A 26,724-nucleotide genomic window follows, 5' to 3' on the forward strand; every position below is an offset into this window, starting at 1 on the left:
ACCTGGAAGTTGACGTCCATGTGAGCCAGTAGCATGTGCAAGATGGGCTGCAGTGTGGCTTCGGTGTCGTCCGTCGCTGCGTCGATTACGCGGTGCAATGTGTCCTTGACAAACGCATGTTGCGCATCGAAGCCTTGGTCAAGCATGTACTTCAGCACGTCCATGCGCCGTCGAGTCGCGGCAACTTGAAACATCTTTACAAAATAGTAGCACAGTACATGGTCGGACAAGCGCTGGACGTCTGCCACGATCTCCATCATGGACCGCACCTCGCCTGCGGCGGCCAACTCGACAAAGAGCCTGCTGTTTGACATGACGTTTTCTGCAGCATCAGGGTTGGTGCGGCGCATCTCCTCCATCCAGTCCATTTCCTCTTGCACAGTCCGGGTGAACGCAAACACGCCGGCTGCTGGCGTCGCCGCTGTCGATGGCATCGTCGTTCTGTGGTGTTGTGCCGTTTGGCAGCAATGGCCGGATCTTCGACACTGCATTGGACCATCTTAATTGGCTATTTCATTGTTTCGACGAGGTTTGATTGGTGGATTTCGTTTTATCGCCATTTGATTGGCTCATACTAAACATGTTGTATCCTGTATAATGGCAGTAAATCGTTACTTCGTTGTACTTAGTAGTTACTACTTCAAGGATAAATAAGTAATTGTTTAAGCATGTACTACTACGTAGCAGCATTTATTATAAATGATCGTCCGATCTCTTTTAGTTAAAGAATTGTTTTGAAAAAGGGTTTCAAATGCTTATTTATTATCGTAACAATCTCAAGATCCAAATCGTGTCTTTTCCAACAGCACCATGGGCAACGCCGAGAGTTGCGGCGCGCTCCAAGCAGAGCTCGAGAAGCTGGAGAGCACGTTGGCGATCCTAGCAGTGACCAACCCTGTGGGATGTCGTCCCTTGCTTCCGCATCACGTTCAGCATCGTGGTGCTGTCTTGCGTTGCAAACCAGGTTGATTGAGCCCATGTCCATCCGTCGACAGGTTGAACTTGATGCGCTTGGTACAGGTGTGTCCGTCATGCTCGGCCCCGTTGTTGGCGTCGTCGGCCCCGACTGCGCTCGCATTCTTCTTGAAGTCGACACGTCCACCACTGTCATGTGCCACCTGTCTCGGCAAGAGAGCGTCACGGGTCAGTGGCTGGAAGTGGACGCCGCTCGAGTCACGATGGAATGCACCAAGGGCCGACCAAGCGTATTTTGCGTCATGAACCTTCTCCCTGGAACGCAATACGCGTACGCATTCAGTGGCATTTCTGAGACGGATGCGACGTCTCGTTGCGGATGCTTTCACACGCTTCACGTGTCCGACGCTCCCATTCAAGTCGGCGTCGTGAGCAGCAACGACTTGCTAGCTAGCAACTCGACGGATGTGTGGGGTCGATTGTCGGAGACGATCGATCGCGCAGCGCTCGGCGATGTGCTCCCTCCCCCAGTCCATTATTTGTTGCACTTGGGAGGTCAAGTCGTGTTGGAGGGCGTGTTTGAGCAGTGCTGGGTCATGCTGACCCGATTCGCATCGTCATCCGCGGCGACTGCGTCGTCCACATGGGCGACGATGGAAGCCCAAGTCGTCGAGCGCATGCGAGCGGCGTACCGATTCCAGTGGAGTCTGCCCGCGATTCGCCACGTCTTGGCGAACACGTCGAACGTAATGCTGTGGAGCGACCAAGACATTTACTGCGACTTTACGACGAGCGCCACGTTCAACATGGACCACGACGCGCCATCGATGCAGGTACAAACCATAGCCTAGTTTGCCATGCAAAGCTCTGGCGAGCGAGTTGACGGCAGTGCGTCGCCTAGATGCAAGTGATGCGGGTGCTGCTGCGATCGGCGCGGCGCGTGTACCATGAGTACCAGCGCCAACTCTGGGACACCAACTACGCTGTCTTCGTGGCTGACACGGTATACACCATGTGCCCATGGAGCTTCCATGCGTTCGATGAGGTGCATCCACGCCGGTAGGATGCGTTGGTTGCGGCGTCCGAGGCGTCCATCGCGACGACGGCGACTGTTTTCCAATATGCCCAAGAAATGGCCGACCTCGAGAAGCAAGTCGCAATGGCCAAGCGAAAGATGGAATTCGACATGGTCAAGCGGTGCGAGGCCCGGTTGGCTGAGCTCCAGGCGCGGCGTGCCGAGGTGCGTATCGCTGCCCCACGCATGGACGCGGCGTTGTCTCACATTCGACGTAGCTCCAAGTGCAGTTTATGACGCTGCGAGAACAAACGGCCCCTCGGCGCGGCGAAGAGTGCTTCGTCCAGGTCGGGAGCGAAATGGGATTTCTGATGCTAGACATGCGCGGAACCAAGCTGTCGCCTGCCGGGGCTCAAGTACGTCGTCGACGCCGTGTTCATCCAGCGGGCGATCCCGAACGGGTCGCTGACGTGCTCGTCGTAGGCCCCGGACAATCCCGTGTTGAGTCCAGAGCAATGGGATTTCGTCGTCGGTGTGCTGGCCGATGCCACGTTGCGTCTGCTAGTCGTGTGTTCGGAGCTGCCTCTCGCGGACGACACCACCGCCAGCATTCAAGCGTTCATGGCCGCCAAGGCCAAGCCATCCGACTCGTCCATGGGCCACCGCCAACGCACACCGTGTCAAAGTTGGTGGGGCACAGCACCACGCGACCAGGAACGCCTCTTGACCCTTCTCTCCGAGTGGAAGCTCCAGGTGCCGTCGGCTCGTTGTGTTGGAGCCGTGCCACGGCGTCCGGTGTGCTCAAGCCATGCGTAGAAACCGAACCGCGACGTCGTGTTGCTTTCTGGCGCGTCGTCCATGCGGTGCGCGCTGGCGTCGACGGTCACCGACGTAAAAATGCGAACGAAACTTTGCCAGCACGTCGTCGGGCCGGTCGCTGGCCCGTGTCGTCCGCTGTGCATCCCATCCAAGGCGGGAGTTCTCGGCGACGGCGGTCGGTTCGAGTTTTGCCACGACGTGGTCTTGCCGCACGAAAACAACGTTGCCATGCTGACTCTGGCCGCGGCGGACGGACGGGACCCCGTCGTCACGTGCCGTCGCGTTGGGCAGGTAGTTGTATCATTCTCGTCGATGCGGTTGTTGACTTTGGCGATAGCTGCCATCGACGGTGCACGTCGTCGTGGGGCCAGTCGTCGGCGTCGTGGATGCGCAGTCATGCGCGATCCTGCTTGAAGTCGACGCCGCCGCGACGATCGGTTGCGTGGTGATCAATGCCGTCGACCCGACCGACGAGCACCGGCTGCTCCAAACGTTTCCTGCCAGTCGACCCAAAGCATTTTACTTGACGCACTTGAATCCTGGCCAGCAGTACACGGCCCACTTCCTCGGACTCGCACCGTCCGACTCCTCGCGACCCGTGACGTGTTCATTCCACACCCCCGAGAAAACGCCGCTCCGCTGGAACATGGTGCTAGTCTGCAACGACGTGCACGTCCCGTTTACGTCGCCCGTGCCCCACGCGGCGACGTCGTTATGGTCGGCCATCGAAGCCACGACAAGTCAGCCGTTCTCTGCCGTAAACCTCGTCGTGCATTTGGGAGGCCAGGTACGATCGCTTGAACGACGACACGATCGACCATTCAAGACGGGATGGATCGGTGCGGAACAACACGTAGGTGAGTGTGCAAGGCAATGCGTGCGTCGACGAAGCGCTGGCGCTGCTGCGAGCGCGCGCAACGAGCCGAGCGCCCGACAACGACAATCGCGTCACGATTGACCTGGTCAAGGAGCAACTACGCAACATCTATCGGATCCACTGGAACGTTGCAGACACAAGGTTCGATTCGACGCATGTTCAGGCGCTCAACGCATATGTAGGCAAGCGTTGTCATGTGGGTCGCATGCCATGGTGTGGAGCGAGCGCGATGTCCTGGACCAAGCATCGTTTAATCCGCACGATGACCATGCAAGGCAGCTGACTCGCCTCTTGCGAGAAGTCGCAGCGGAGTACCAGGATCAGCTATGGCTGCCCCATTCGGTGCACTCGCAGGCGTGGGGTGGTTTCGGCCTCTATGTGTGGCGAAAGCAGGTAGGCGCACGACTGCGTCGCCTTTCATCGCGTCGTAGAGAATGGACGACGCCATCACGGACGATGGCGGCGCGCGGTGGTCCAAGCTAGCGCAGCTGTTGAGTCAGCCCATTTCGACGCTCATCCTTGCGTGCGACCAACCGCTCGTGGACGACTCGATCGAAGACACCACGGCAAAGGTACGCATCCATCCATGCAGTCAGCACGTCCATGGACAGCGATCGTCGATGCTGCAGGCCAACTACAACTCTGCGTACGCCCACCGCCTGCCGTACCAAGGCGCTGACTTGGTGCGGCTGCTGCACGTCGTGCTCGAGTGGAAGGGGCCGGCCAATAGCCTCAAGTACGAGCGACACCGTCCAAGAAAATGTCCACACCATTCGACTGTAACCTAGGCAAGTTGTGTGCATCTGCGGCAACGACTATTTTGGATTCGACACGGTCATTCAGCATGCAGTGTCCACCGCCACGATGCGGCAAATCGTTGTCGGGCCGCTTTGCTCTGAGTACTCGGTCGACATGCTGCGTGCGATTACGTACTTGCCCCAAGGATCGATCGGCCATCTCGCAACGTACCGCCACAATTTCGATCCGGCCTACTGGAACCATCACTTTGGGTACCTATCGTTGCTGGACCACACGAAGGCGAGGCCGGGGGCCGGGCAGCCTGCGGCGTACACAGTGGTCGTGCGGGACGACGTGCCCATGAGCACCGGTCCAAGCCCTGAAGAAGGCACATCCAGTGGGCTCCACTTTGTGCTGGAACCCGCGGCGACGTGGTATCGGGCGGCCGACTTGCCTGCGGCATTGCTCGAGGTAGCATGTCCCAAACCACCGACTGCATCCTGAATCCATGCCGTGGCATCGTAGGCGACCACGTCCGCACTGACGGACGAGAGTGTGCTAGCCATGGACCGCATCAAAGCCATCCTCGCGTCGGGGAAAGCCGCCGAGTGGACGGAGGCATATGGCAAGACGCGGCATCCCACGCAAAGCTCGACGAATGTGCTCCACTTGACCCAAGCGCTGTACCCTGGTCTCCAGCACCTCTTTGCGGTAGACAGCGTGGGGTTGGCAGCGTACTGACGCGGTCACAAACTAGATCGGCGGCCTCGACTTGCGCGCGCTCACGGACGTGCCGTCCATGTACGCGATGTATGCCGTGCTCCAATCGAGGACTGCCTACGCGCTTGGGATGGTCGACTTGGTTGGCTTTCAGCAGCTTTGCTTTGAAACGATCGAGGTAGCGCTGCGCCTGACCCAACGCGCGAAATGTTTACACACGTCGACCCCACCGTCAGCGACGGTCCCTGGAGCTAGCCCTCCAGCACCACCAACGGGTGGCGCGGCCGCCTTGATCCAATCCCCTCGTGACGAGCGACTCCAGCCAGATATGGTAGATCGCGGCAAGGAATAGCAACTAGGAACCGTTCCTCGGATCATCATGTGCCTGAATTCGCCGCTTTCGGGCTCGTACGCATCCCTGAGATGTAATATGGTGCACTTGGCCCGATGCACTTGTCGCTCTCGGCTGCACGACCGTCCACGGTCTGCAATACTGCTGCGCGGAGGTTGGCGTCGGCAAGTGCCCACTGATGTTGCCGGTGTGCTGCCCAAGCCGTTTGCGAGGAAGCGACGAGTCGAAGGCGGTGGTCGTCTGTCGACCGTAGTCGGTCGTGCCTCGGCTCGATTGAGTGACGGAAATGTGCCGCGCGTTTGGTTAGCGACGAGACTTGCCGAAGTTGCTGGACTTGTCTACCCAACGTGCCACAGTGAAATTGGAGCAGCGCATTATGGCCGAATGCGGCTGCCTACCGCGCCCGGAGGTATCTGGTAAAGTCGGCGACCTCGGGGCAATCGGCGCAAGTGTCTTCGTAGTTCTGAACATCTCGCGATACATAACGACGTTTTCTGCAGGGAAAGGGCGCACCACGTCTGCCGCAACCGCCGACTCCACTACGCTCCTTTCCACCGCATCGTGGGCGTATAGTTGATGAATGCGGCGCAAGGTATCGTCGACTTGGGTCGTGAGAAAAGTTAGTTTGGGCGAGCGTTCGACTGCAGACCGCGTTAGCACGACGTTTATCACAGGTCTTACAAAGCAATGCATCTGTCGTCGTGGCGTTGGATATGCTCTGAAGAGGGGGCGCCCCTCTGGTGCATGAGCTGGTCACGAGGTCCACGTCCGCCACTAGGTTGTCCAAGTCGAGGAGGTCACTGCTCCATCGATGAAACTTGACGCACTGTCTGACGCGACGGGACGGTACCTCCTCTCTCTTTGTCGCCGATGGATTCGGCTGATCGCACAAGCGACCTTGCGCATGACGCAATCGAAATCCTCCTTGGATCCGGCGAGCGTCGACGGCACCATCACACGGCGTCGTGTGCGATCCGGATATACGCAACCCTTCGATTCTTTATCCGGCACATTCGATATTTTTCGAAAAGGCATTTGGAAAGTTGCCGCGCGCGATGAGGTACGCGACGTCGTCGGTGGAAGTCCACGTCATGGAAAGTCTGTAGCGATGAAGCGATGGCATACATGGTGATGCCACATGAGGCGGAGTACATGGTCGAGAACGTAACGCCACTGCCGTTGGAAGCGATGGGGTCTGCGGACTTTATCCGTCTGCACAGTGACGTCGAGAAGCTCAACTTGCAGGCCCACCAAAGCGCGAAGCAAAAGGCCGACAACTTTGTCATCGAGTCTATTCTAACGTTCAAGAAGCTGCCAGTGCTCGTCCACAACATGCTCGTGAACGAACTGTGGAAAGAGCATGTGTTCCCCACCTTGGACGACGTGTCCGACGCGGCATCCATGCGCACGTACTTTGTGGTACTTCTGCCTACGCGGGATTTGGTCGTGATGGCGTTTTGCTTAGCTGTACCACGAAGCCGTGCTATGCAACCTGCTCGAAGTCGCATTCTACCACGAGCACGTCATCGAGAGCCTGGACGACGAAACGTTGATAGAAGTATTGGACTACTGCATGCGCAAAATCACGTGGCTGATTCGAACGCCGCGCGAGGTCATTCGCACCAAGACCACGTTTCACAAGTCGGGGCACGACATTGTCCGCGAACTCGACGCTGCTTCCCGCAAGGACGAGCTGCACCGACAGTGGTTGGAGATGGAGTTCCGCTTGTCGGTGCAATGCGTCGCAATTCTCCGGTACATGTGCGAGCGCGTGCACGTGCTGTCGCTCAACGTGTTGACCCGACTGCTGGACAAACACGATGCGCTCTTGTCGTTCGTGGCGCTGATCGAGAACCCGCCGTGGACGTACAAAACCCCCGACTCGAACCAGTGGAAAAAGTTTCAAGACCAAAAGTGGGCCGTCGTCGACCCGTGCGACTTGCTTCAAATCACCACGACCGAAGCGCAGCCGTGGATCGGAGTCTACTTTCTCGTGTGCTCCAAGGTCGCGCGGGACCAGTACCAGCTCACGTCGTTCCGGAAGAACCAAGTGCTGCGCATTCGAAAGTACCTGAACGACGTCATGCTCGACCAACTGCCACTCCTCGCCGACGTCCAGCGGTTTTTGGACGAGCTAGCGATTGTGCAACTCAACCCGAACGCTGTGTCCAGCGCCGCCAAGCTCGTGATGGAGGTCGTGCCCGTCATCCGCACCGCCCTCCTTCGCGAGTACCGCACTCGCTACGCACAGCTTGGTCTTGCGTACCAAGCCGCGTGTGCCCAGATCAATCGGAAGCACGACATGCAGGTGCTCGCCGACGTGTACAACATGCAAGGCATCGACGATTTGCTGGATGGTGGCGGCAGTCTGTCGGTGGACGCCGTGCTCGAACCGAGCAATCAAGACGTGGACAAGGAATACGTCGCCCAGGAAGCGCGGCGCCCAGTGTCGGTGGACGTCGTCATCTCGTCCGGCTCGCAAAAGATCGTCGACACAAACAACCACGCCGTGTGCTGTTTGACGTATGAAGTCGACATGACGTCGGAAAAGGCCATCGAGACCACAGACGGCACGTACGCCCGGTACTCGTTGCGCGCCGTGTCAAGCAAAGGGGGAGTGCCCGACGACGCCATCGTGGCGGTATCGAACCATGCTCGCATTCATGCCACGATTGGTTTCGCCGACGACGCCATGCCCCCGATTCAATTGCAAAACCCCGACGTCAACTTGCCGATGGCCAACGACGCAACCGCCAAGCCCGTGTGGCGCCAAGTAGGGATTCTCGACCAAGGCAACGGAGTCGTTCAAATCCAGTTCAAAATCGACCCTGCCACGGACGCCCATGTCATGGGCTCGCTCTTCCTCTCGCTTCCACGGATGCAAGCCGCGGCGTGACGATCCAAGGCGGCGAACTCGATTGCGTCTTCACATTGCGTAGAGTTGGCAGGACTAGTTGAAGTCGAACGTGACTGAGACTGCATATCGCATGCGCATCTGCCATAGCCACATCAACAAATGCATGCGCCCATCGAGTCTCTCAACATGCCGCCCACGTACTTGATCGGTGCGGTAGACCACGTATTCGTTGTATAGCAATGTGCCGTCGGCATCCGTCGGTTCGAGCATCCCCATCGGCATCTTCACGCCATCGTCCCTATCGACCACGCGTTGAGGGCGGCAAACACACGTCATCGTACGAAACAAAATGCGACGCTTTGGTCGGCGTCATGCGGCCAACACCCAGCACACTGTGGCACTGGAGCTGTTGCAGCGCCTCAAACGAGTACTCGTGTGCTTCAACGGCCTTGACGGACGTTCCAAGCGCCACTTCGGTCAAGATCAAGACCCCCTGCAAGACGACTTTGATTGCGTTGCAGGGTCGAGACAAAGGATCGGGCCTTGCCTTGGTTTGGTTGGTGCTAGCCCAGCAGTAGTTGGCAGCTTTCGACGCCACGTCGGCAAAATATACCTACACTCGACTGCGTCGTCATGGCCGCGATCTTCCAAACAAAGCGCACACGTACGCCTTTTCCAAACATGTACCCCGTCGACGGCGCTTCTGGCGGGGCAATGCGCAGCCCTTTGGTCAGAATACTCGCAATGTTGGAGAGACGGGAGCCGTGCCACAAGAGCTAAGCAAGCCATATCAACCCATCGCTACCTCATAACGACGACGGGCCGGCACAGCATGACGGCAGCTTGCCTGGTGGTTCTCCAACGACTCAAACAAGGTCGAGGGGGTGTCGGTAGCACGGCGGTTGCTGCCGCCTTCGTGTCTAGATGAGATGGACGGTGAAAAACAAAACGATGGCCGATGTCTCGATTCCCATGGCATTGTACTTGTCTCGATCGAGTGCGTGCACGGCATCGACGTGCAGCGTGTACTGGCGATGCGTCGGAGCATGCGTGAGCTTTATGTATCTACCGAGCGCACGATTGATACTAGGACAGGTGCAGCGATCACCATGTACTCTTGGATTCGAGCAAACTCGGGCGACATCGCGTCGATGGGGACTAATGTGACGCCGAGGGCTCTGTAATGGGCATCGACAGGGTTCGCATCGGTCGTGCGCTGCGTTTCGAGCATCTTGTGCGTGAGCTCAACGTCGGCCATGACCTACGAAACAGTCGACCACAGCCGTCCATTCGATCTCCAGTTGTACCTCCAATAGGTCCAGCTTGAGCTTGAGTTCGGACACCGAGTCGATCACGGGCGGCAGCGACATGCCAAAGTTGTGCGGAATGAGCTGCACGATCCATTGTGAGGAGGGGGTGGGGTAGAAAGAGTGGTTGGCATGTCGACCGTGTAAAATTCGCTCGTCAACGCCTTGAGTTTTGCTTTGCATTTGGCCACTTGGGACTTGACGGCCGATGCCGTGGCCGCCTTGGCCCGGGAAGACCGTCGGCGGGTTCCACTCGGCACGGTCGAAGCAGCAGCTTGGACGGTCGATGCCGCAGACGTCGTAGCCGACCTTTCCATGTCTGTGATGGCGTTCAGCGTGTCGGATATGGTGTGTAGGATGGCATATCCTTTGGCCAGCTGCCCCTTGGAGAGCTTGCCTACAGGAGCGTGAGTTGCCACGACCGTCGGGAGCAGGACGGCGGCTCAACCTAATGGCATCCGCTTCAGATCCAAATGCATCTCGGTCATTTCTTGCGCAATCAAGTCGACGTCGCAAATCATCTACCACGGGGTCTCGATTCGTTGAGCTTGTCATAGTAGCGGAGGCACCTTGACAAAGGTCTGGACGGACAAAGGCAAGGACGACGGAGGCACGGGGGAGCTTTTGTCGACCGTCGTGCTATCATCTTGGTCGGCATTGCAGTCGTCGTTGCCCGAGTAGTCGAGTTCTGCCACCAAGTTTGACTCAGTGCGGCATGGTGTTGTCGTTTGTGGCTGGCATACCGATCAAGGTGTATTTGCCCTTGACGGGAACAAACGGCTGCACGAGAGGCCACTCGTTCTCTGTTTTGAGGACGAACTTGGCGATGAACATCTCCTTCGCCGCGTCCTTTGTACAAGGTCCATGCAATTTGCGCTGCGTTTGCATGACTTGTGAGACGTTCGATCGCAGACCGTCAAGAGATGGGGGAATACCTGCGGTCTGACCGCGCCGACGCGACCCCATTTGAAGAAGACGTATGCGCGATGGCCGTCGCTGTTGTCGATGATGATTTGGAACGAGTAAAACTTGTTGTGCCTGCAACCACGTCAGCGACAACCAGAAACAGCGGATCGACAGCTTTCATACCCTTTGACGCCATACGACACGTCCGTCTGATTGAGCATTACTGACCACACAACGTCGCCTTCCTAGTCGCCGTGTTGAATCCGTCGTAACTTGGGTGTGGAATCTGGTGGCGTGATGCGGTACGTTCGTACCTGGAGCACTGTTCCCTTGTCTTCCATGCCCGAGAGGGAGTCCACGACGCCCTACACATTGTCCATGAAGTGTTCCGCCCATTGCCGAGCGATGTCAAAGCTTCACCTTGCCGCGGCGGATCAGTCGGCTCGTCATGCTACGTGAGTTCCGGTGTGGGGGAATTTGGCGCCGAGTTTTGCGGGTTTTGACATTTTCAAAAAATTTCCAATTCACCCACTTCGACAGGTGTCGTCAATTGCTGAAAAATTGGGAATTTGCCAACGAAAAAACAGAAATATTTGGCCAAAATATCACCCACCCTCACCCAGGGAATCGCGCGGGTAAAGCAGGCGCGTGGGTGGGGACCGCGCCGCCTCGTGGCGCAGGCGCGCACCCGAGAGCCTCTGCAGCGGTGAATGTACGTGTGTAGATTCATCGTGTTAAATAGAAGGTCGTCCGGGGCGAATTGGCGCTACGTGAGGTCGCTCTTCGCTTTGTCGTGCGGTGCCAGGGTCATCGGGCGGCGCTGGTTGCGTGTACCTAGCCAAGTCGACGACAAGCACAGTAACGTTGTCGGCCGTGTTTCGGCGCATGGCGAGCTTGCACAGGGCGGCGGCGGCAGCTTGGGCGCATGGGCAGCTCAACGCGACCTTGGCGGCTTTGTGGTTGGTGACGACATCCCACAGCCCGTCGGTGGCCAAAATCAAAAACTTGTCGGTGCGGCTGTCTAAAGCGTGCACCACAACGTCCGGCTCGGCCGTGAGAGGCGGCTTCATCGTGACGTCCCCCATCGCACGTGTCATGCTCAGGATGCCATCCACTCGAGGCACATCCACGATGCAGTTGAACGGCCAATGATGCAGCGCAAAGCTGGGAGGCTTCCTGCCGCACAATAGCCCCGTGACGTGGCCGCCATTCGCCTCGATGCGGGCGCGTTCGGTGGGGAGGTCGGGCTTGTGGTCTACATAGAAGGGGTCAGATGGACGGGATGGATAACGAGGGACCGGACCAGTCGTGAGTGGTGTCGCGGTGTATGCTCCAGATGAAGTGACGCGGCAGAGAACGGCGCGGGAGTCACCGACATTGACGATATATAGCTTGTGGTTCCGAATCATGGCCAGCACAAGAGTCGACCCGTCTTCAATGCCACAGAGGGGGTAGTTGGAGTTTCCCGAAGCTTTCCCAAAACGGAGCTGGGCACCGGACCGCTCGCAGAATTCTGCATCTACATACATGCGTCTAGATCGACGGTTCAAAAAGCTCGATCGTACCAAGAGCAAGGATGGATTGCCGAAGCACAGCAGGTAGCACCACATCATCGTTTGCGCCATGCTTTCTCGTCCGCCGACACGCGGCAAGATTCGCACGGATCTTCTGGAAGGCAAATTCTGCGCAATACCTGGACGCGCGGTCTCCTCCGTGGCCGTCAAATACACCAAAACACCCTTCGAATTCTTCGTCTGCGTCAGGTGTCGGCGCCGACGACGATGACTCAGTGAACCCGTTCAACGTCAACCTGTCCCCACGGAATGCCCCGATGTAGTACGCATCCTGTTGCATTCACCCCCATCATGAGATCCCTGTCATCTTTATCGCGAAGCCGTGCCTACCTCCTGGGACTGCTTCGGACCTTTCTCCGTCGCAATTCCGTACGGAAGCGTCGGCATCGTCTCTGTTGTCGGCACGTTTGGATGTGCCCATATGTACAAATGATCGACCTCCGGATAATTGGGACAGAATATCCGGATAGCGTATTTTTCACCAATTCTCGAGCGCTTGATCATGGACCGTGGCGACGTGCCGGGTGACGTGGTGCGGACGGAGGTTCTGTTCCGCACGCGACCTCCTACCAGCAATGCCGCTGCTGTGACGGCAGCGCCTGGATGGAGCAGTCCGTATCCAACACTGCTGCCGAGGCACGTTCTGGAGACGGATGTTTCGACGCCTCAAACCAACCGACTACGGCAGCAGAGCGTCGGCACTGCCACAACGCCAATCCAGTCTGCATCCAAAACCAACGTGCCCTCCAGTCGAGAAGACTTTCTTGCGCTGTATCAAAAGAGCCCGATGCCCAGAATCCTAGTTGCGAGGCAGCAACGGCAGCAAACTCCACCACCGCCAATGGCGACGTCAACTTCTGCAGCACCGTCCACAACACCGTCGACGCAAACCCCACGACGGAGATATATCTTTCGCTCGAATTTGACGGCAGCTGCATCGCCACGCGCCCCAACAACGCCTTCAACGACTTCACTTGTAACCCGAGACCAACGGTCAACCACCTCCATGCCACCAGCGATACCGCCCACCCATCTGCCCGATAAACCGCAGATCGATTCCGCTCCACCGCCCCAAGCTCCCGTGCCAACAGCCGCCCATCGACCACCGACGCCACTGCGCCACCTCGTCGTCGCTCCATCGAATTCGCACACTGCCCCATTGTCGACCATGCACTCTCCAGCAACTCAGACGAGCTTGTCGACCGTAACCAAGCTGACGGCGCGATTCAGTCCGTTCCATCGGTCAACATCCGCGGCTGCATCCACCCCTCCTGCAAAGGTTCGCCTCTCATTTGAGGACCCGCCGCCATCGTTTCCTGTTGCAAAACCCGCCGCGCAAACGGAAAACGTGGCCAATGATGCCACGATGGCCGTCGCTGCGCCCAAGCGAGATGCCAACGCGAAGGCTAACTCTATTGACACAAAGAATACAGCGGGCTCTCACCCAACGGACTCGACGTCAAAGATGGCCATCGCGCCGTCCAGCATGGTGGCCACGGCACCGCTTCGGAATGCACAGCCAACCATCGGACGAACGCAAGTGCGGGAATCGGTCTCGCCGCGCGCCCCCACGCCTCAGGAAACTCCACTACCAAAGAGAACGCTGTCCACCACATCCCCGCTGAACGCCGCGGTACTTCCGACAACACCATCGGTTGTGTGCTTCCAAGAAACATCACAGCAACCTCTCGACAATGCGGAGACAAAATCATCGACCCGATGGAATCGTACGGCACTCACCCCTGTCGATCCCCAGCGACGTAGTGGAGTGGCCGCGACGTCGCGCGCGCTGGTTCCCGCAAGCCCAACAAGCATGAAAACTGCTCGTGAAGAGCCTTCAAATCGTTCCATGTCAGAGCATGTTTGTGCGGCGGGACTCGGCGTCGATCGCTCTTTCGATCACGCCACGTCTTCGTTGAAAACGTCGACACCTGGCAAGTTAAAACCCGACTCGATGGCGGCAACTCCGTCGCGAGTGCTAGCAACGACGAAGCCACAATTGCCGTCGATGAAGAAGCGCGGGCCTGGCGCTGGAAGCGCAGTCTTGGTGAAGAAGCAGCGCCGCGTGCCGCCCACGGACGCTACCTCTGTCGGCGACGGCACAACACGTGATCCAGGTTCATCTCGCCGTCAACGTTGTCTGACGTGCGTCCTGCTTTGTAGAGGAATCGCCACGAAGCACGGCATGCGGTGGGGCGCCCCCACGGAAGCCTCGAGGCCGCAGCGCGCCAACTCGTTCGAGTCCCAAACTCTCGTCGACCCATCGCGCAAACGATGCACCGGTAGCACGTTGGACCAAGCGTACGAGTTCGGCAAAGGGACGTGCGATACCACCTACCTCGCACCCGGGAGACGAAAGCGGTCATGTGTCGTCGCAGGATGAAGCCGTAGCAGAGAGCGATGGCGCAAGACAGCACACCACAAAGCTCCTGGAGATGGCGACGAAAGCCCCGGTGACGTCGAGAGGGGCTGACAAGGCGTCCCGAAAACGCAGCCGCGATGCCACCGCCCGCCCTGGGGCTGCCGCGAAGAAGTCTACCACGACGTCGCTGGCCAAATTTCTCTCGTTCGACGATTCTGGTAGATATTTTCATTGTGCTGGATCGCCCGCTCGATCCGAACGGGATGAAGCGACGCTGTTGGATGTGATGGATGGGTAGAGGACGAAGACGAGCGTGCGACAAAGGAGCCGCTCGACGCGTCGGCGCTCAAGACGGATCGCCCCGTGCTGGCGCTGCGAAAATGGACGGTGGTATGGCCGCCGCCTTTGGACGGGCCCAGTGTAAAGTTGGTAAGTGGAGCGTGGCCCCATGGAGATGCGCATGTTTGAGTGTGGCAAGGTCGTGCATGGCGACGTCGGCGCGGGCACGTGGGAATCGCATGCGGTGGAGCGCATTCGGCGGCCACGGCTGTTTGTGTCGGACACTGGGCAACATGTATCGTTGGTCGGCGCGATGGCGCGTCCGCGGCAGTCCAGCCTGCCAGCAAAGGTTGCCGACCACTTTGAGCAAGGGATTCCGTCCGACTGGGTCAACATGTTTCATGCTGTCCTCGGCACGACCCCGCGCGTGATCAAGACAAAGCGATCCACTCGGGAAGCATCGATGGCCGCGACGGCTCGACCAGAGTCGGCGGCAGGCGGGTTTTCTCTGTTTCACATGTTTTGCCCCGAGAGCGACGGGGACGAGGTCGCACCGAGGTAGCGCCCGTTCGCCTCGATGGCTTCGACTTAGGTGGCCACAGGACAGCGTCCACGGAGGCGGTCGTGTCTGACGAAAGCAGCGCCAGTGACGTCGACCGGTAGCATCTCGCTTCGCTGTGGACAAAGTGCTGCATCGCATCACGATAGAGCCGCCGCCGCCGCCAAGCAGAGGAATCGCACGAACGCAGCGACGACCCTGCCGCGTAAACCAGCGTTGGTACGAATGAATGGCGGTGGCGTTTGTGACTGAGTGTTGTCGGGTTATCGTACAAGGCGAGCGCGGACGAGCCAGTGGATGCGTCGGTACGATGGCGGCATTCTCGTGGGGCCACGTTGGTGGGCTGACGCCAGTGCGTAGGCGTCCGATGCCGACGAATTGGCATCGCCATGGATGCCAACGCGGAAACCAACACCATCCAAGGTCGGCCAACGTCTGTCTTTGTGTGCTGAGATGGATATGTCGACACAGGGTCTGTCTCAAGACGCATCATGGAGCAAAGAGTCGTCCGCTGCAAAACGAGTAGGCGCCATGTGAATCCGCGAATATCCCTTCCAACGAGGGTTGTAGGCTCTGACAACTCGCAGCGGACGACGCACGTCGCCGGTAAAGGAATGGTGGAAAGCCGCCAAGGCGATACCTGCGGCGGCAACCTCCGAGTCCAAGTACGCGCTCGCCACCGCGATCGGTCGAAGCAGACACACTGATTTTGTTTTTCTTGTCGTGCAGGGGAGTCGCCGGCACGTCGGTCTGGTCCAAGCGTCAGCTGGCAAGCTTAAAGCACGCTGTCCGGGTCGTCGACCCCAAGCACCCCCAATACTGGCACAAGGTGCGTGCGCCGCCCCGTGGAAATGGAGAACATGGTTGAATGTGGACGGGTGCAGGTGGCGTCGTTGGTCGATGGCAAGTCGAGTGCCGAGTGCCAAGAAAAGCAATTTGAAAGCGTCGGCGCCATGAAACACAAGTCGACGTCGAAAGCGATTCCACCGACAAGACAACTCTCGAAACCGGGCACTCGGCGCTTCAAAAAGCAAGTGCGGCAGTTTGTCGCCGAGGTATTGCGTGGTTGGTCGATATGTGTTGAGCATATGCGGTGTAGTTTGAAGCTGGACATGCCGGCGACGACGATGTGTGCGATCTCAAGCGTCGGCCGCCGTCGGCCTCGACATCCCGGTTGACCACACCCAAGTCCATTCGAAAGTACAAGCGCCCGCCAGACCATTTCGACGACGACTTGTCGTCTGATGGCGCGGAGGCCGTGCTACTGCAGTCTGTCCCGCCAGCCCAACGGGACAAGCTCGACGCGTACAAGGACGGGCTCTTGAGCCAAACCCGATCGGGCAGGACAAAGCTGCTGCTGCCGCCATCGACACAAAAATCCACATGGGCGGCACACGACGACGACGTATGTGTGCATCGTCGGCTGCAGCATTTGACTGACTTGTAGATGTTTGAATCGTCGGACACTGTTCGGGAAACCATGCTTGCCCGCGGTGGCGCGCGGCGTCTCGAAGGCGTGCTCACGCCGCGTGGAAGCATGCGCGTCCGCGTCGTCAAGAAGCGCCACTCGGACGACTCGTCCGTTGAGGACAGCGCGTCGTCCGATGACAGCGAGGTCCTCGACGACGAGTGAATCGTACGTGTGCAGACTGTGGATGGATGGCGTTGAAAGGCTGTGGAGAATGAAATTGCAATCATTGTGCTGTCGTTTTCGTATCGGCCGTCCTGCTACGACCAAGCGAGCCGTGCAACAACGCAAACGAGCCGCCGTGCGGGTACGCGCGGGAGAGAGAGAGCTTCGTAGCGACCCGATGTCTTGCGTGTGCATGTGCGCAGTGGGCTGCGTTCGGCGTGTGGTGGATGGGCTGGCTACGTAGGTAGGGTCGCGCCGCCGCCGTGCCGGTTGGTTACATGCATAACCCCCAGAGCGATCATGGGCCACACGGCCGACGGCGCTAATTTTAGCCGTCGCCACGTGCGAAAGCAAAACCCCCAAACGTTCCGTCGAGGCGCGAGTGCTGCCCATCGGCGCGGGAGACATCGCAGCCGACGCTTACGATGGCGGACGCACCGTCGAAACCAACCGACACGGGGGCGACAATGAAGGGCGTGTTTGAAGCGCGCAAGAGCGTCGGCGCCGAAAACACGAACCGAATAGCAGAGCTCCTCGAGCAAGAGCTCAACGGCATGTCCGCCGACCAGATCGCCAAGATGGTCCAAAAGCAAAACCACGGGTTCGTCATCTCGCTCAACTCCAAGTTCAAACTGTGGTGGGACGTCGCGGTCGCGATCTTGACGCTGTACGTGGTGATTGTGACGCCGGTCCAAGTCGGATTTGGGCTCAAGGACTACAACACACTCGACAACATCCAGGTACGTCGTTGCCGTCGCTCGGCGCTCACGGCGATTGCGTCGCAGGTGTTTGTTGACGCCATGTTTATCGTCGAGCTCGTGCTCACGTTTCGGACGTCGTACATTGATTCAGCGACGCGGGAAGAGATCAACGACGCGTCCATGATTCGGCGGCACTACATGTACGGGTGGTTCATTCCGGACGCTGCGAGCAGCTACCCGGTGCGCGTCCATGATGGCGGATGCGGCGGCGTCGACTCACGTGTGCTTCATGACGATGCAGGTGTCGTGGTTTAGCGCGCACGACCAAAACAGCTCGGTGCAAGCGCTCAAGTTTTTGCGCATCCTCAAGATCTTTCGTGTGTTTCACTTGTCCAAGTCGCCGCTGTTTGCCAACTTGACGGCGTACGTGTCGCGCAAGATGAACCCGGCGATGCTGCGCATGCTCAAGCTGCTGCTCATCTTCCTCCTCTGCCAGCACTTTATCGCGTGCATGTATTACTTTGTCGTGTCGTACGAAGGCATTGGCGCCGATACGTGGGACGTCCCGTTCGACTTGGACGAAACCGGGCTCACGGAGAAATACGTCGGGTGCTTTTACTTTGCCATTATGGTCACGACCGCCAACGATTTGCAGCCGAAAACAACGCTCGAGCGCATTTTCACGGGGCTCATGCTGCTCCTCGGCATTGCAATCAATGCCACAATCATCGGGTCGGCGGCCAACTTGCTCGCCAACCTGGACAAGACCGAAGTCGCGCGAAAGGAACACTTGGACGCGATCAACGACTACCTGCGCTTCAAAAAGGTCGGGGTCATGCGGGGTCGTCCGATGCGGCGGCAATCATCGCGTCCTGTGTAGGTGCCGCTCGCCCTTCAGGACAAGATCCGGCACTACTACGATTACGTGTGGACCGTCCGGCCGAGCGAACAGTCGAGCAATTTGTTTGTCGATTTGCCGGATCGGCTCAAGCTCCAGCTGACGCTGTCCCTCCACCGCGACTTTATCAACAAGGTGCCGCTGTTCAAAGCGCTGTCGCCAGGCGGCACGATCGCGATCGTGCAGTGCATGGAAAGCGTCGTTGCCATGCCCAAGGACCTGATCATTCGCGAAGGCGAGCCGGTACCGATCTCTGCCCGTCGTCGTCCCTCGGGCGTCACTCGCGTGAGTAGGGCGAAGAGTTTTACTTTATCAATTCGGGGTCCGTCGAGGTCGACATTGCGGTCAAGAAGAACAAGGTGCAGCTCGGCGTGCTGGGCGCCGGGTCGTACTTCGGGGAGATCTCGCTCCTGACCAACGAGCCACGGTCGGCCAACGTCCGCGCGGCGCTCTTTTGCGAGCTCGAGATGATTCGCAAGGACGATTTCAACGCGATCATCCACAGCTTTCCCCAGTTCCACATTGCGCTCAAGAAGATCGCCGACTCGCGGCAGCAGACCGCGATCAACATGCAAAAGATGTCCAAGCTCATGAAGAAGGACGAGACCCCCGAGGCGACAGCCACCCCCGGCCTCGCGGCCATGATGCGCGTCATCGATTTGGCCATGCGGCGGAAATCGCCCAAGGTCAACGATGCCGACGCGGTCAAGAAAAAACCCGCCATGCTCTTCGACTCGGTGCTCGACGACGACTTTATCCTCAATATGTCCCAAGCCAAAGCCCGCAACATCACGCGCATGAAGCGCATCAGTGCAGACATGTTTTCAAGGCTCGACGATCCCGAGTAGCACCGAAGCAGGCGCCATGTCGTCGCCGCCGTGTAGATGGGAAGCGATTATTATTTTAACAAGCAGTGCGATCAATTCAACGTGTTCGGTTGCGCCACACGATGTCGACGCTAAAAGTCGTCGTCGTCGGCGGCGGCGGCGTCTCGATTTGGTGACGGACCGTCGGGGTCCATGCTACGCAAGGTCGTGAGGTGCGGCATCCAACGAGCGAAAGACATGGGTGCGTCCTGCAGTTGCAGCAGCAGCACCAAAGCGTCATGCAGATCGATGCGTACCTGAAAATGTCGACGGTGACGCCGTCCATGGCGAGTTTGTGGCGAATCACGGCTTCCGGCATGCCGAGTTTTTGCATTTTGAAGTACTTTTCAAACATGGGGTCGTCCTTGAGCTTTACAAAGGTCGGTGGGGCCGCTGCAGGGGGAGCAGCTGGAGAGACGGCTGGGTCGGTGGTTGGAGGCGGTGGCGGCATGTCGGTTCTCGGGTCCGGGACAGGTAGAACGGGCGGGAGGCCTGTGGAAGGAGGAGGAGGAGGTGGTGGCGGTTGACTTGATCCTTCCGGGGCGACAGGTACAAGCGTTAACGCTGTCGAGTGCTCGTCGGATGGCGGCACGTCGGACGCCGAGACAACCAGACTCGTAGCGGACGGAGACGGGCCCTCTGGGTCCATGCTACAGAGCATTCGTTTGCGAGTGAAGGAGAGCGAATGTCGTGGGCAGAGACGCCGCAGCGCGTACCTCAAGATATCGGGATCCAATCCATCCATGAGCATCTTTTGACGGATGGCTCCCATGGGCATTCGCAGTCGCTGCATGGTAAAGTACGTTGCGTACATGGGATCGTCTTTGAGCTTGAGCAGTGAAACTTCAGGGGCTGCAGGTGGAGATGGTGGCGGCGGTGGTGGACTGTCCAACGAACTAGATGGAGGTGGTGGAGGTGGCGGGGGTGGGCTGCCGGAAATGGACGTTGCGTCCGGAGCAGGTCCAGGGGGAGGTGGCGGTGGAGGCGCTGGGGCGGCATCTGTCGCAATACACGAGGTGAACGGACGTGGTTGCGTCTGCTGGTCGTGTACCTGTTGGAGGCAAGTTGAGATCACGTGGGAGATCGGCTGGGGTCGTCGAGATCGCCAAGTCGGGAATGCTGTTGAGCTTGGCTTCCAAAATCGCGAGTGAGATCTCGAGCCTTGTGAGGTTCTTGGACGTCGTGGCGAGTCGTTCTTCGCAGAGACTGGAAAAGTGGTTGATGAAGCGCACCGTGTTGGTGCAGAAGTTGGTCAGTAACAGCAGCGACTTTTGAAGAGGAATCGACGGCAGCTGCATCAAGTCGACTGGGAGCTCTTCTTGTGGGGGGGAGCCCCTTGACACGACCAGAGCGGTCTCCGCCACTGGCGGCGGCGCTTCCAGCAACGACATGCCTCTCTCGTGTGAGAGCCGCAGTCTCTCTCTGGAACAAGCCAAATTATCCGGCCTGGGACAGATTATCCGGATGTGACAGTGTGCGCGGCGGCGCCGCGATAGACGGTGCCTGACGAAAACGAGGTCTGGATAGTTCCAAGCGCTGACGACGCTTGCGAGCAGCATCGCCAGGATACGCTTGGAAGGCAAACGATGATTGTATATGTTAGGAAGTTTACTGCATGTCCTGAAGGACGGCATGGACTTTGTCGGGGAAGTGGTCGTCCAGCATCGTTCTGGCTACGTAAATCTGCAAGAAGTCCGTTTGATGCGCCCACACGTAATCGTAATGCGTGCGCTCGGTACAGCATATGCCGGCGCCTGGTCGACAGCACATGCAGAACCCCCGCTTGCGCGACCGAACGAGCCGCTTCAAATGCACGATTCGCCCCGGCATCCACATCTGGACGCGACATTTTAGCCCCACGTTCGACCGTCCATCAAGTTCGTACCTCATGAATGGGCTCTCTCGCTTGAATCCGCTGCAGCATCGTCCTAGTCGCAGCGCCATCCATCAAAACAACGGTCCGTCGTGAACGCATCCACGCACCTGTAGTTGAGCAGTTGCGACGTAAACGCCGTGTGGCCCGCTTCGTCCTCGGACGCATGCAGAAGCTCGTCCGGGTGGCGCCACGACAGTGCTTGGCGCATGATGTGCGTCTTGCTGACCTTGCTGCGGCCGATGAGACTCAGCACTTGGTCTCGTAGCGACTGGAACGAGAGCAACGAGGCACGTGCAATGATGTCCTTGCCAAGGACCACCGACGTGACGAAGGATGCGGTCGAGAGCGCGAGGTCCGGAGAAAGCAGGCAGCCTGGCGGGGACAGAGCGAGGCATTTCAACGCGGGGTACGTCGGTCGGAGCATGATGGAGAGCAGCACGGCCGCGCCAGCACCAAGCGAATGGCCCGTGACCGTCAGTCCGTAGTCGGCGTACGTGCCAGGGGCGCACGCATTGACGACGGGTGACGGCGTGAACCCGGACAAGGTCGGGTCGAACAGCATCGGGAGCACTTGGAGATGCGCGATTTCGTCCATGAGCCACATCGCGCATTGCAACATGCCCTGTCACGCGTCCATCACGCAAGACCAACGACACGATCGCTTCGTACCTGGTGGGCGAACGCGCCGGTGCCGTCGCATTTGTACTTGCTGGCCATCTCATTCAACGACACACCGTACGCAATGGCGTCCGTGAGGCAGTCTTCGAGCGAGAGAGTGCCGCGGACAGCCACCACGACTTGGCGCTTTTCGTGGTCCAGGACGATGCAGAACGCGGGCTTGCACACGGCGTTGCTGAAGCTGGCGTACACAATATCGGACGTAGCGACGCCCGTCTCGAGCTCGAGCGCGATTTGGTGCCAATGAACGCAGTTGTCGCCGTGAATGTACCGCCGACGGCGCGTGGTGAGGCAGCGAAGCACGAGCTGCGGCCCGCTTGTCCACGGATGCGACCATACGTACAACATCCAGCCGTAGATCCCGACCGCGTACTTGGAAACGTGCGCCAGGTCCGAGATCGCCGACACGAGCGCGGCGTCCTTGGGCGCGTCGAGGTTTTCCGGGAAGGTCGGGACGACGCCGACTTCGCGGAGGACGCCCGGCGCGTGGTCGGCAGCGTTTTTCTCGTGGTATTGAACCGCGCCAAGCAGGACAAAGCCAGCGATGATGTCGGAAAAGACCAAGTCGGGCGACCCGTAAAAGAACCGAGCAAACACGGACGCGACCACCGACATGGCGTCGGTTTGCGTGCCACCGCCGCCAAACAAGCTGCACGTGAAGCACCGGATGCACGCGCAGCAGCGATGGCACTGGCGCTCCCAGTGTTCTTGGTGCGGGATGTACAGGTCGCTGTTGGGCAGGGTCGGGTCCGAGATGCCTACGGCGCGGTGAGCGGCGTCGCGACGATCGTCGAGTGTACCGAAGAGAAGCGTGTGGTGCTCGGGGTCAACGTCCGCGTGGCCATCACACGAATGCCGCCGTTGGTGGACTGGAGTGCCGCCGATGACGAGGCAGGCGAAGAGCACCATGCCCACAACGTTTGCGAGGTAGTTCACGGCCACGACCTGGAAACGCAATCAGTACGAAGTCGTCGTCGTCGGCAACGACGCGAGATAGTTGCGTTACCAGCACAAAGTTGGCGTCGGGGAAGCAGATCACGTCCATGGCGTACAAGACGACACCGGCGATGCCGGCGCAGAACATCCCGACAGCCCAAGCAAAGTGCACGACGACCAAGGGCTTCATGAGGATTCGGCTCTCGTGGCTGACGATCGTGCCTTGACATGACACGTGCAGCTCGAGCACGTTCATGACCATCAAGAACGCCATGCCGGGGATCGACAAGAGCATGTACCAGAACGCAAGTCCCGACACGTTGTGGATCTGCATGGTCGAACAAGAGCGATACGTGGACACGTACAGCACGCACACGACGACAAATGGGACCTGGAACACGAACTGGAGAAGGGCGGGACAGAAAAAGTCGTCGCTGCCAACGCGGCTGCGCCGCCCAAAGAGCACCAGCGCCGGCATCTGCTGCCTCTTGCCGCACGGCGAATGTTCGTGGTTGTATTTATTTTATTGGATACAATTATCAAGGTTGTTTGGCATGGAAGAATTTTATTTTTAGCAGTCCACCCCACGGCAGGTTGAAACCGTTGACAAAACTTGAACGACCGGCCAGCATCATGGCCACGTGCTCGAGCGTCATGCGGAATGGCGCGCGATGTACGTCCCCGGTCCCGACGGACGACCCGTCCGCCACCATGTGCGCGCATCACCAGCGCATGGCCCGCGTGATGGCGCTTGCCCCGAAGAAACCTCCATCTGTGGACCGGGCTCCATCGACGACGTTCGGGCTACCTCCTGCCCCCCACGCCAACCCACTGTTTCAAACGACGACGTCCGTGGTGCATGTCCGTCCTTCCGCCGTAGGTCATACTGCGGTACCGCTTCCGATTCACGTCCCGACCGAGTCCTTCTCGGACTACTTGAAAGTGTCGTTCCCTGGCGAAGTGAAAGCAGCGTCGTTGCCATGTTCCTTTGACGTGTCGTCGCGCGAAGGCGTGTCTGGTACGCTCATTGTGACAAACTACCGCCTTCGCTTCGAGCCGGCCTCGACCCACCGATCGGCCACGTTTTCTCCGGCATTGCTGGAAGCCATCACCCCTGGCTTGCCCACCGCCTGCGTGTCCAAGCTCGCGTACCCACAGACCACGTCATCGTCCAACGCCATGCCAACGCAAATAGTCGTGTTCTTTCGCAACTGCCGCACTTGGATCTTGCGCGGCAACGTGACCGAGCTCATGACGACGCTGAACAAACTAGTCTTTGTCGAGTCGCCGCTGCACCTGTTTGCGTTCGCCAAGGGAAACGTCGTCGATGGCGACCATGCCAACGGTGCCGTCGCGTTTCCTTGGCGATCGATCTCATGCCGCGCGCGCCGTAGGCCATGCTATCTACGACCTTTTCTCCGATTTCGCCGACATGGGGGTCCATCTTGCGACCACCGCGCCGCACACGTCGCCGTATCGAGTCACCGACGCCAATCGATCGTACGGTCTGTGCCCGACGTACCCGCCCCAGTTCGTCGTCCCGTCCGCGATGACAGATGCCCAAGTGGCGGCGGTCGCGAGCTTTCGGTCGAAAGGGCGCATGCCACTGTGTTGCTGGGTCCATGCGGCCAACACAGCCAGCATCTGGCGATGTGCGCAGCCAAAGCGCGGCCTCTTCCATGCCCAGAACGCTGACGACGACTACATGCTGTGGCTCATTGCCCAAACCAACAAGATCAACAGCGAGAAAGTGTGGATCGTCGACTGCCGCCCCGAACTCAACGCCCGTGCCAACAACGTACAGCCTTGTCGTGTAAGTACGGTGAAACAACGTGGACCTACGTAGCTGACGGGCGGCGGCACCGAGAGCGGAAGCCTTCGCCATGCCACGGTCTCGTTCATGAACATTGCCAACATCCACGCGATGCGCGAGTCGCTCGAGGCGGTGCGACAATTGGCGCTGACGCCGTCGATGGAAGCGGACCTGCACTGGTTGTCGCGCGTCGAGGTAGGTTGTATGCTTGTCCATGACGCGCGTCAATCGGCGTAGGACACTAAATGGTTGATGCACGTGCGGCTGGTGCTGCGCGCGGCATTGCAAACCGCGCATGCTGTCCACGAAAGCGCCACGTCGGTCGTTGTCCACTGCAGCGACGGGTGGGACCGCACCGCCCAAGTGTGCGCTCTGTCGCAACTCTTGCTCGACCCCAAGTACCGCACGTTGAAAGGATTCATGACGCTCATTGACAAGGTAGGCCGGCGTGCCAAACCGCGGCGCACACCTGACGCAGCATCTGTCGCAGGAGTGGATCAAGGCCGGTCACAAGTTTGACGACCGCGTCGGCCCGGGCAAGGTCGAGAGTACGTTTATGCCACTGCTCGACGTCACATTGTCGAGTGTCGTCTCGATCGACTCTGGAACTTTGTGTCTAGATGACGACCAAGCGCCGATATTCATCCAATTTCTCGACTGCGTGTGGCAGCTGCATCGACAGTACCCGACGTACTTCGAGTTCACCGGGCTCGCGTTGCTCGCGCTTGCGTTTCACTCGACGTCGGGTCGGTTTGGCACGTTTCTCGGCAACTGCGACCGCGACCGCGCCGTCAGCCTCCGCGTCCCGGTCCGCACGCCGTCGTTGTGGGCGTTCATGTTGGACCATGCCGCGCAATTTCGAAATCCATTTTTTCGACCGTACGACGCGCACGACCACGGCGGCGGCGCGCTGGTCCCGTGGCCCGTCGCGATCGTGTTGCGGCGCGTGGTGCTTTGGGACGACATGTACTTTGCCAATCCGTCGTGCGGCAATACGTCCAAGCCCCCGGCGATGGCTGCGGCATCGTTCCGCCAGGCCAAGACGGCGGCAGAAGACTTGGAGATGGCCATGGCAAGTGCTCAGCATCAAGCGGCGGCGCACCTGTCGTAGCCCACCGCGTGTCCATGGCATGATGGCTAGGGCTGGATATCATTGGCACCACCGTCGCTGTGCCCAGTACCTCTAGAAGCGATGGTGTCCATGGCGTTTGAATAAACGGGCGACGTGGTAACGGAGCCGATCGATCATGATATCGTGAGTACCCATGCAAAAAAGAAAACGGCACAGCGCTTAAATAATGGCAGGTCGATCACGGAGACGCGGTGGAGGCACGCGATGGCTTGCGTCGACCCTGGTCCGCATTGCGCACAAAGTGGCGGCAGACAGCGGCCAAGTGGGATGCATTTGCTCGAGTCGCGCCATCCATCACGTCGTCAATGTTGGTCGTATCGAGCAATCGCTCGAGATCTCGTTCGCAGAGTTGCTTGAGGTGGTCCAGCATGTACTGGTCGGCCGCGACGAGGAGGTCGAGGAGGTCGTCCCATCCGAGCTCCCCCGACACGAGATGCCCAGAGTACACATATTTCATCATGACCTGAAACACGGTGCGCGACACATGCGGAATGACGATGGCATCGTTCGTCGCCTCGCGGAACCCGGTCGAGAACATTGCGCGAAACGCTGGGCTCGCCATCGACAGCACCAGCTTGTGCCCGTACACGACGTAGCCCTCCACGACCTACGCAACCCTTTGCTTCAGCCCACAACATGACTCGATGCCTTCGCATCGCCGAGCACAGCCGACAACACAATTATTCACCCAGACAACATCATCATCCATCGCAGTCACGCTGCAACTCACGTACGAACGAGACGTCGGCTAGAGTGGCCGAGTTGGCGTACGACTGCAGCGCAAGATTAAAGTTGACGGGGGGTGCCAATGGCACGGTCGCGTGTGGCAGCGGGTCCGTGTCGAGGATGTGCATGTCGTTGAGGTATTCGTTGTGATGGCTTCCTCCAAAAATGAACAGTCGGCGGCCGAC

The 26,724-nt window shown here is 59.0% G+C and overlaps 11 protein-coding genes across 18 annotated transcripts in view; 5 read left to right on the forward strand and 6 right to left on the reverse strand.

The window, feature by feature from the left end:
- Positions 1-85: 85 nt before the first annotated feature.
- Positions 86-434, reverse strand: H310_13470 (hypothetical protein; the record flags this gene model as incomplete). The annotated part of the gene is made up of 2 exons (XM_008880980.1): positions 86-104; positions 151-434. 2 exons carry the CDS (start codon positions 432-434, stop codon positions 86-88), a joined length of 303 nt encoding a protein of 100 aa, XP_008879202.1.
- Positions 435-810: 376 nt separating this feature from the next.
- H310_13471 (hypothetical protein) lies at positions 811-5,520 on the forward strand (the record flags this gene model as incomplete). The annotated part of the gene is made up of 15 exons (XM_008880981.1): positions 811-964; positions 1,021-1,748; positions 1,817-1,918; positions 1,979-2,155; positions 2,209-2,346; positions 2,414-2,683; positions 2,747-3,040; positions 3,087-3,536; positions 3,607-3,767; positions 3,809-4,019; positions 4,058-4,198; positions 4,256-4,362; positions 4,415-4,835; positions 4,890-5,075; positions 5,122-5,520. 15 exons carry the CDS (start codon positions 811-813, stop codon positions 5,434-5,436), a joined length of 3,855 nt encoding a protein of 1,284 aa, XP_008879203.1. The 3' UTR covers positions 5,437-5,520.
- A 955-nt stretch (positions 5,521-6,475) lies between these two features.
- Positions 6,476-8,480, forward strand: H310_13472 (hypothetical protein). The gene is made up of 3 exons (XM_008880982.1): positions 6,476-6,496; positions 6,543-6,855; positions 6,902-8,480. The coding sequence occupies exons 1-3, from the start codon at positions 6,492-6,494 to the stop codon at positions 8,330-8,332; spliced, it is 1,749 nt and encodes a 582-aa protein (XP_008879204.1). The 5' UTR covers positions 6,476-6,491; the 3' UTR covers positions 8,333-8,480.
- Positions 6,541-11,002, reverse strand: H310_13473 (hypothetical protein). 3 transcript variants are annotated; one of them, XM_008880984.1, is made up of 17 exons: positions 10,927-11,002; positions 10,821-10,871; positions 10,690-10,751; positions 10,536-10,638; positions 10,344-10,476; positions 10,170-10,288; positions 10,049-10,121; positions 9,741-9,997; positions 9,601-9,684; positions 9,409-9,554; positions 9,278-9,358; positions 9,141-9,213; positions 8,962-9,069; positions 8,841-8,906; positions 8,635-8,786; positions 8,495-8,591; positions 6,541-8,431 (listed from the first exon to the last, which is right to left on the reverse strand). In XM_008880984.1, the coding sequence occupies exons 1-17, from the start codon at positions 10,954-10,956 to the stop codon at positions 8,387-8,389; spliced, it is 1,680 nt and encodes a 559-aa protein (XP_008879206.1). In that variant the 5' UTR covers positions 10,957-11,002; the 3' UTR covers positions 6,541-8,386. The 3 variants fall into 3 exon arrangements, with proteins under 3 accessions (XP_008879206.1, XP_008879207.1, XP_008879205.1); XM_008880985.1 differs by having other exon boundaries at positions 8,495-8,786; XM_008880983.1 differs by having other exon boundaries at positions 8,635-8,906.
- Positions 11,003-11,205: 203 nt separating this feature from the next.
- Positions 11,206-12,483, reverse strand: H310_13474 (hypothetical protein). Its single transcript, XM_008880986.1, has 4 exons — positions 12,411-12,483; positions 12,072-12,351; positions 11,810-12,025; positions 11,206-11,761 (listed from the first exon to the last, which is right to left on the reverse strand). Exons 1-4 carry the CDS (start codon positions 12,465-12,467, stop codon positions 11,241-11,243), a joined length of 1,074 nt encoding a protein of 357 aa, XP_008879208.1. The 5' UTR covers positions 12,468-12,483; the 3' UTR covers positions 11,206-11,240.
- An 86-nt stretch (positions 12,484-12,569) lies between these two features.
- H310_13475 lies at positions 12,570-16,987 on the forward strand. 2 transcript variants are annotated; one of them, XM_008880987.1, is made up of 14 exons: positions 12,570-14,197; positions 14,244-14,660; positions 14,741-14,871; positions 14,921-15,279; positions 15,324-15,380; positions 15,430-15,499; positions 15,556-15,585; positions 15,641-15,703; positions 15,752-15,802; positions 15,851-15,945; positions 16,010-16,109; positions 16,165-16,335; positions 16,380-16,685; positions 16,728-16,987. In XM_008880987.1, the coding sequence occupies exons 1-14, from the start codon at positions 12,583-12,585 to the stop codon at positions 16,911-16,913; spliced, it is 3,651 nt and encodes a 1,216-aa protein (XP_008879209.1). In that variant the 5' UTR covers positions 12,570-12,582; the 3' UTR covers positions 16,914-16,987. The 2 variants fall into 2 exon arrangements, with proteins under 2 accessions (XP_008879209.1, XP_008879210.1); XM_008880988.1 differs by having other exon boundaries at positions 12,570-14,188; positions 16,728-16,913.
- A 232-nt stretch (positions 16,988-17,219) lies between these two features.
- Positions 17,220-19,512, forward strand: H310_13476 (hypothetical protein). 3 transcript variants are annotated; one of them, XM_008880989.1, is made up of 5 exons: positions 17,220-17,653; positions 17,699-17,854; positions 17,916-18,440; positions 18,495-18,755; positions 18,806-19,512. In XM_008880989.1, the coding sequence occupies exons 1-5, from the start codon at positions 17,339-17,341 to the stop codon at positions 19,358-19,360; spliced, it is 1,812 nt and encodes a 603-aa protein (XP_008879211.1). In that variant the 5' UTR covers positions 17,220-17,338; the 3' UTR covers positions 19,361-19,512. The 3 variants fall into 3 exon arrangements, with proteins under 3 accessions (XP_008879211.1, XP_008879213.1, XP_008879212.1); XM_008880991.1 differs by having other exon boundaries at positions 17,699-18,440; XM_008880990.1 differs by lacking the exon at positions 17,220-17,653 and having other exon boundaries at positions 17,666-17,854.
- H310_13477 (hypothetical protein) lies at positions 19,387-20,801 on the reverse strand. Its single transcript, XM_008880992.1, has 4 exons — positions 20,430-20,801; positions 20,095-20,377; positions 19,636-20,028; positions 19,387-19,534 (listed from the first exon to the last, which is right to left on the reverse strand). The coding sequence occupies exons 1-4, from the start codon at positions 20,767-20,769 to the stop codon at positions 19,471-19,473; spliced, it is 1,080 nt and encodes a 359-aa protein (XP_008879214.1). The 5' UTR covers positions 20,770-20,801; the 3' UTR covers positions 19,387-19,470.
- Positions 20,802-20,950: 149 nt separating this feature from the next.
- On the reverse strand, positions 20,951-23,379 carry H310_13478 (hypothetical protein). Its single transcript, XM_008880993.1, has 6 exons — positions 22,939-23,379; positions 22,733-22,877; positions 21,924-22,690; positions 21,362-21,876; positions 21,264-21,306; positions 20,951-21,214 (listed from the first exon to the last, which is right to left on the reverse strand). The coding sequence occupies exons 1-6, from the start codon at positions 23,344-23,346 to the stop codon at positions 20,987-20,989; spliced, it is 2,106 nt and encodes a 701-aa protein (XP_008879215.1). The 5' UTR covers positions 23,347-23,379; the 3' UTR covers positions 20,951-20,986.
- Positions 23,380-23,456: 77 nt separating this feature from the next.
- On the forward strand, positions 23,457-25,959 carry H310_13479 (hypothetical protein). Of its 3 annotated transcripts, XM_008880995.1 has the most exons (6): positions 23,457-24,213; positions 24,263-24,666; positions 24,715-24,876; positions 24,919-25,119; positions 25,172-25,229; positions 25,302-25,959. In XM_008880995.1, exons 1-6 carry the CDS (start codon positions 23,502-23,504, stop codon positions 25,790-25,792), a joined length of 2,028 nt encoding a protein of 675 aa, XP_008879217.1. In that variant the 5' UTR covers positions 23,457-23,501; the 3' UTR covers positions 25,793-25,959. The 3 variants fall into 3 exon arrangements, with proteins under 3 accessions (XP_008879217.1, XP_008879216.1, XP_008879218.1); XM_008880994.1 differs by having other exon boundaries at positions 25,172-25,959; XM_008880996.1 differs by having other exon boundaries at positions 24,919-25,959.
- A 32-nt stretch (positions 25,960-25,991) lies between these two features.
- Positions 25,992-26,724, reverse strand: part of H310_13480 (hypothetical protein) — a gene marked incomplete at both ends in the record, with an annotated part of 2,164 nt that continues 1,431 nt past the window's right edge. Inside the window, 2 exons of the mRNA XM_008880997.1 lie at positions 25,992-26,420; positions 26,548-26,692. Coding sequence (XP_008879219.1) covers positions 25,992-26,420; positions 26,548-26,692 — 574 coding nt within the window. The remainder of the gene's footprint in view (positions 26,421-26,547; positions 26,693-26,724) is intronic.

Source organism: Aphanomyces invadans, assembly GCF_000520115.1.
Source record: "Aphanomyces invadans strain NJM9701 unplaced genomic scaffold supercont1.51, whole genome shotgun sequence".
NCBI classification, from domain to species: domain Eukaryota; phylum Oomycota; class Saprolegniomycetes; order Saprolegniales; family Verrucalvaceae; genus Aphanomyces; species Aphanomyces invadans.